At 52.9% G+C, this 6,041-nt stretch overlaps 1 protein-coding gene across 1 annotated transcript; it reads right to left on the bottom strand.

Annotated features, from left to right (window-relative positions):
- Positions 1 to 398: 398 nt before the first annotated feature.
- Positions 399 to 5,461, bottom strand: Kcns2 (potassium voltage-gated channel, modifier subfamily S, member 2). Its single transcript, XM_005381849.2, has one exon. It carries the CDS (start codon positions 5,432 to 5,434, stop codon positions 3,998 to 4,000), a length of 1,437 nt encoding a protein of 478 aa, XP_005381906.1. The 5' UTR covers positions 5,435 to 5,461; the 3' UTR covers positions 399 to 3,997.
- Between the last annotated feature and the right edge of the window lie 580 nt (positions 5,462 to 6,041).

Genomic DNA, 6,041 nt, shown 5'->3' with positions numbered 1-6,041 from the left:
GAACTAACTGAGCAGAAGCCTCAGCCCAGCGCCCTTCCCGCTAATTCCCCGTGACCTTCGGTAGGGCTCAGACTCTAAGGCCAGGGCACGTGGAGCTAAGGGCCCGCAGGAGTCCCCAGTAATACACCCAACCACCCAGGACACTCAGGGTGGCCAGCACCTGGCCTGCCTCCCAGGACAGGAGGAGGTGGCCCAGCAGACGATCAGAGGTGCTGAGCAGGAGGAAAACCTAGCAAGGCCCGTGGATCACAAGGCATCCAAAACTACGCAATCATTTCCCCCTAGCAAGCACTCCAGTGGCTCCAGATCCTGGCCCCAAAGGGGCTCCACCCCTATTTGCCTGCAAGGAATAATCAACTTTTCCCAACCGTTGCTGAAAAAGTCCAGCCTCTCTCAGGAAGTCTGGTTCCCAACTTTAAATGTCCTGGACTGGCCACACCCTATGGAATTGAAGGGCCTCAGGGAAGCGTAGATGGTTGTTTTCTGTTTAATCTTCACATCTGCAAGGCTGAGGCCACTGCAGGTCAGCCACGCACCTCACTCCCAAGTGAAGACATGGAGAGGCAGCACAGCAATCAGACAGAATGGCTCCGCAGAGCCCAGGGCGATGCTCGCGCAGTAGTGTGTTAACGAGTGTTAAAACTGACATCGCAAATACAGCGTTCTCAATGTTTAAAATTACAACTCTGCAACAAGTCATGCTGTTACAACATACAAGAAATAGCAGTTCAGCCTTCAAGTACATATCACGCAGCCCATACAGATCACTGCTATCCCAAAGTGCATAACAAATCATTTTCTTTGAAATGAGGCGAGAATTAGCAGGTAGTTCAATGACTTGAGTGCTAAGATAAGTAGAAACAACAAATCCAAATATTAAATGCCAATTACTACCTGATGAGCTATAAATCAGCTCGGCATTACAACATGCCCCTGCTTAGCAGCAAACCCAGGAAATTAGGGTTTTGGTAAAAACCACAAATCTGAGACAAGGTGCATCTGTGTAGTGAACTAATGTCACTTCCCAGCCCAACCCCTTAGATGCTCATCCCGTAAGCTGTGATAAAACCTGGCATTGAAAAGAGCCGCTTGCATATGTTGGGAGTGAAGCTGCTCTCAAGTCTACGGCTAGAAATGATCTTGTGTCCACTGTGTCCTCCTAAAGGAGGTTTATGGGTCAGTCTGACAGCCTGCGAGCCAAAGGTGTCCTTGTGCATACAGCTTTTACTCCAAGAACAAGCCAGGAAATTAACCCGATCCTCCCTGCCTCGCTCCAGGGACCAGAGAAGGCTGTACTGCTACACGAGCTCTTGCCCAGCAAGGTTAGTCAAAGACCATGTCTCCGAGACAGTGCTCGTGAGCTTCCTGCCTTGGTGACTTTGGAGGTGGAAGAGGTTCCCAGGGCCACACCTGGGTCTCCATCTTTTGTGGGAATTCATGCAGTGTTCAAACCAGCCTGCTGTTCCGTCTCCCCATTCTCTGAAACCACCCCTTGCAGGACTGGATGCCACCGCAACAGTCTCACGCTCAGAAGTGACAGGAGGTCCCAGTGGACAAAGAAATATTATTTTTTACAAGTATACATATATGTACAAGAGATGTTAAAAACACAGTCTCTAAAGCACTGTGGGATTTCCCCCAATGAAAGGCACCAGAAAAATGCAAAGTCATTACCAAAAAGAAAAGTCAAGTTTTCCAGCTTTCACATCTGCAAAGGCAACCACTCGGAGTGCCACTTTGTTGGTGGTAAACCTGCTTGTTCAGAAAAAGATTCACAAGAGAGACTGAGTTATTCCGCTTCTTTTTTACTTTGCATAATCTCATGGTCAGCGACCATGGGTACCACACTCAGTGACCCGAGACCACCAGCCTTGGCAAACTAACCAGTCCTCACAAGTCTGTCACTTGCCCTCAGTGCAGCTGGGGATGATTTTATACATTTCCTCCCTTCCTGGGCTGAAAAACCTCAGCCCAAGCCGAGTTCCAAGTGCAAATTCTGAAAAATAACCCTGCTCTCCTGACTCATCGGCCAGTTGCCTTTACATCAGCTCACCTGTCCTGATTTCTCTGAGAAACAGAGGTAGGCACTAAGAGGTGGCCACCTCTCCACCCCTCATAAGACTCCAGGCTGTGGAAGGATTTCAGCTGGAGGCTCAGGGGCGGGAGTGGCCAGCACATTCATCCAACAAATTGCCCACACTGTAGTAGTAACTACAAGTACACAAAAGCCCTCTGTGAGATCCTCTCCACACCCCTGCAAGGTATGGATTGCCCTCAACCAACTAAAATGCAAAATGGGCCTCTTACGAGGAGGCCCAAGCTTTGGGTACAAAGCCTGCCTAACTCCATGCTTAGATGTGGATTCTACAGCCCTGGCAAAGACTACACCATAGTAAAAGCCACCTGGAAAACCATCAGATTACTGAGAAGATGATGGAAAAAATTATTTTACAAAGGGGCCCAGGATCCCCTTCACAATGTATTGTGCGGGCTAACTCAAGAGGAGGAGCTGGCGCATTTTGGAAAAGGAAAGAGTGGTCTCCCATCAACACACAAGCCTAGAAGTTTAAAGGCCTTTGAAATAGCCTTAAGCTTTTTCTCAAAGTTTATAATTGTTCAGGACACGTATGAAATAGCAGTTGTTCATTTTCTAACTCTTCTCTTTCTCCTAGCCTCTACCCACCCTCCTCTGACAAGTGACAATTGGAACAGAAGTAAAAAGCATACTGTATCCATCCTGGGGAGGCCACGCTGCCTTCTGCACATCTATACTGGGAGTCTACACTTCTTCATCACCGGGTTTCCATGTCACGGCAGGAACTCTGAGGCAGTCCGAACATCATACACAACATGCTGTATCCTAGAAGCAAAGTTATCTCAGCAAATTCTGCTTGGAAATAAAAAGGGCTCTCATTTTACGAGCTTTCAGAGCAGGCCACAAAGATATTTAGGCTGCTGCCCTTGCTAGCAACCTAACAATGCTCACATCAGCAAGACAACAGTAAACCTCTTCTAGGCTGAAGAAGACAACATAACCTTATTCCTAAACGCCTTAAGAAATAAATATTTCAAAAAACATGCTAATATAGAAGACATAGCTTTGACACAACTTTGGTCAAGTGGCCTAGACCAGGAACCAATGTCTGTCTGATCACCCGGGGAAAGACAGAGGCCTGACCACAGGTGGAAGGCCCAGCCTGCCCGGACTCAGGGTTAAGCAGCTGGGGACTGAGTCAGTGTTTAGCTGAAGTCCCTGTCTCTAATACATCTGTATTTGGAAAGAAAAGCTTCAGTCTTCACTACATGTTTAACTGAGTAACACTCTCTAGAGAGTGACATGTACAAGATGAATATGAGAGCACATCTTTCTAAAAATGACTGCTGTACCCATGCAAGCCACAGAGCTAGAGAACATTTAAAAAAACAACACACAGACTTGCACTGGTCATGTGTGCTTAACTTTGCATTCTCTTTGTTTTGGTATTAAAACTAAGTGAAAGCAATGGATAAAGAATTGAGATTTTGTTTTCACACGACAGTAAGCAAAATCTCATGCTATCCTTGCTGACTTCACAGACAGACGCATTTCTACTGGACAGACTTGTAGGGGGGAGCTTCTTTTGTATAGAACTCACATGACAACCTCAGAAACAGGAGCACAAACAACTCACAGACAATACCGGAGCACAAGCACTGGAACAGTGTACACAGTGGACAGAGAAACTGGCATTCTGGGTACTCAGCTGGCAGAAAGATGAACATTTTATGCCCACAATGCAAAGACCAGTGAGTGTCATTTTGTTGAAAGGTGCAAAGACATGGTGTTAGACACACCACCCTCCAAAAGTGACTCTAAGTACCATAGCAGCGACCTGGCGTGCTATCCCATGCATCTCCCCTCAGGGCTTGGGAAGACTCCTTACACCATAACCCAAAGCTGCCCGAGGCACAAAAAGCAGCTCAGCAAGGTGGGTTTCAGGGTGACAACGCGTCCCGGCTAATGTAGGGAATCATTTAAACTTAGTTCACTTGGTGAGCTCCTGCTCATGTTCGTCAGGCTCGCCATGAGGGATTTAACTTTATGCGCATAGTAGTCCCTTAAATTGACTGAAGGGACCTCCTTCATTCCATCTCCAAAGTCACAGCTTCTCATGGCACTCTCAAGTTGCTTTTGGCGCCGATAAAAGTGGGAGAACTTGTTAAAAATCAAGGTGATGGGCAGTACCACCACAAGAATACCTGCCAAGATGCAAGCAGAGGCAGTCAGCTTCCCTGCTGTGGTCCCTGGGACCACGTCCCCATAGCCCACAGTGGTCATACTGACAGTGGCCCACCACCAGCAGGCGGGGATGGTGGCCAGGCCCTCATTCTCCTCCTTTTCGATGGTGTAGGCCACCACAGAGAAGATGGAGATCCCCACGGAGAGGTAGAGCAAGAGCAGCCCTACTTCTTTGTAGCTGTACTTCAAGGTGGCCCCCAGGGAGCGGAGGCCAGTGGAGTGTCTGGCCAGCTTCAGGATGCGGAAGATCCGCATCAGCCTCAGGACCTGGGCCACCCTGCCCAAGTTGGCCAAGGTAGGCGTACTCTCCACCACCAGGTTCACCACGAGAGTGATATAAAAGGGGACAATGGACATGAGGTCAATAAGGTTTAGGGCATTCTTGAAGAACTTGAAGAAGTCTGGGGCCACAGCAAACCTGGCCACCAGCTCGAATGTGAACCAGGCAATGCCAAAGTGTTCCACAATTTCGAACCGGGGGTCCTCTCCAGGGTTACCCTGGCTGTCAGGGATTTGGAAGTCCGGCAGGCTATTGAGGCACATGGTGATGATGGACCCCAACACCACCAGGATGGACAGGACGCTGAAGACCCTGCTCAGGACCGAGTAGCCCGGGTTGTCGAGGGCCAGCCACAGCTGCCTGCGGAAGTTGCCCAGGGGCTGCCCATCGAACTTGGAGGCATCGTTGTAGAAGGCCAGGATCTCGTCGAAGGAGGACGTGGTGCTCTCCTGGTCGCTCTGCTCATCCCATTTCTCCTGCTCGGGCTCCACTTTGCGGCCGTGGTAGCTGTAGCTGCAGCAGGAGTCGATGAAGAACTCGTTGATGCCCCAGTACTCGATCTCCTGGCTGAAGGAGAACACGCACAGCTCGGCCATGACGTGCAGCTTGCCGGTGTGGTAGAAGTGTAGCACGTAGGGGAAGAGCTCGGGGTTGCGGTCGAAGTAGAACTCCCGCTGGGCGTCGTCGTAGTCGTCGCAGAGCTCCAGCATGGCCTCGCGCGAGTGGCAGAGCAGCAGGCGGCCCAGGCGCGTCTCCGGGAAGCGCAGCAGCGTGTGCGAGCGCAGCCTCCTCTTGAAGCCGCCCACATTGATGCGGATCTCGCCGTCCTCGACGACGTTGGCCTCCGACACGTCCCACAGGCTCTGGCCGGTCATGCTGGAGCTGCCCGGCCGCCCGCGCCGCGCGGGGGCGCTACACCTGCGGGCGGAGGGACCACATCACGCGGGGCCGGGCTCCCCTCCCTGCGCGCCCCTCCCTCCTCTCCAGGCGGGTCTGGGGCGCCGAGGGGCTCTGGGGTGGGGGCATGGGCTGCGGGGTGGGCCCCTCCCCGGGAAAGGCAGCGGTGTGCGTTTCCAGCAGAATGGCCCTGGCCGCACCCCCTCTCGGGGGTCCTGGCGATCGCCATTCACTGCTGAGGTCACGCCCCGCGGCCGTGGGAGCCCTGGGCGCTGCGTGTCGACTTTGCCCTTGGGCAGGCTGGGGAGACGCCCCCGCCGGGCCGCAGACAGGCGGGACCCGCGCCACGGTGCGCACGGCCAGGGCCGGGCCGAGGGGGGGGCGAGGAGGGTGGGGAGGGGGCGAGGAGGTTCGCCGCCCGAGCCGGTAAACCTGGGCGCGGGGAGCGGGCGCCGCTCTCTTTCCCCGAGTCCTCCCCGCAAGACAGGAGCCCCCGGTTCCCGTGTCTGGGTTCCCCGCCCGCCCTCCTGGCGCCGTGCCCCGGGCCGCGTGCGCCCGCGCCTCACCCCGCGGAGCTGCCGGGCT

The sequence above is a fragment of the Chinchilla lanigera genome, unplaced genomic scaffold (genome assembly GCF_000276665.1).
Source record: "Chinchilla lanigera isolate Chin_1 unplaced genomic scaffold, ChiLan1.0 scaffold00016, whole genome shotgun sequence".
NCBI classification, from domain to species: Eukaryota; Metazoa; Chordata; class Mammalia; order Rodentia; family Chinchillidae; genus Chinchilla; species Chinchilla lanigera.
This window is presented reverse-complemented; position numbering and strand designations above follow the sequence as displayed.

Bases quoted from the DNA above. Each gene is read 5' to 3' on its own strand.
- Kcns2 (XM_005381849.2), bottom strand. From the start codon at position 5,434: ATGACCGGCCAGAGCCTGTGGGACGTGTCGGAGGCCAACGTCGTCGAG.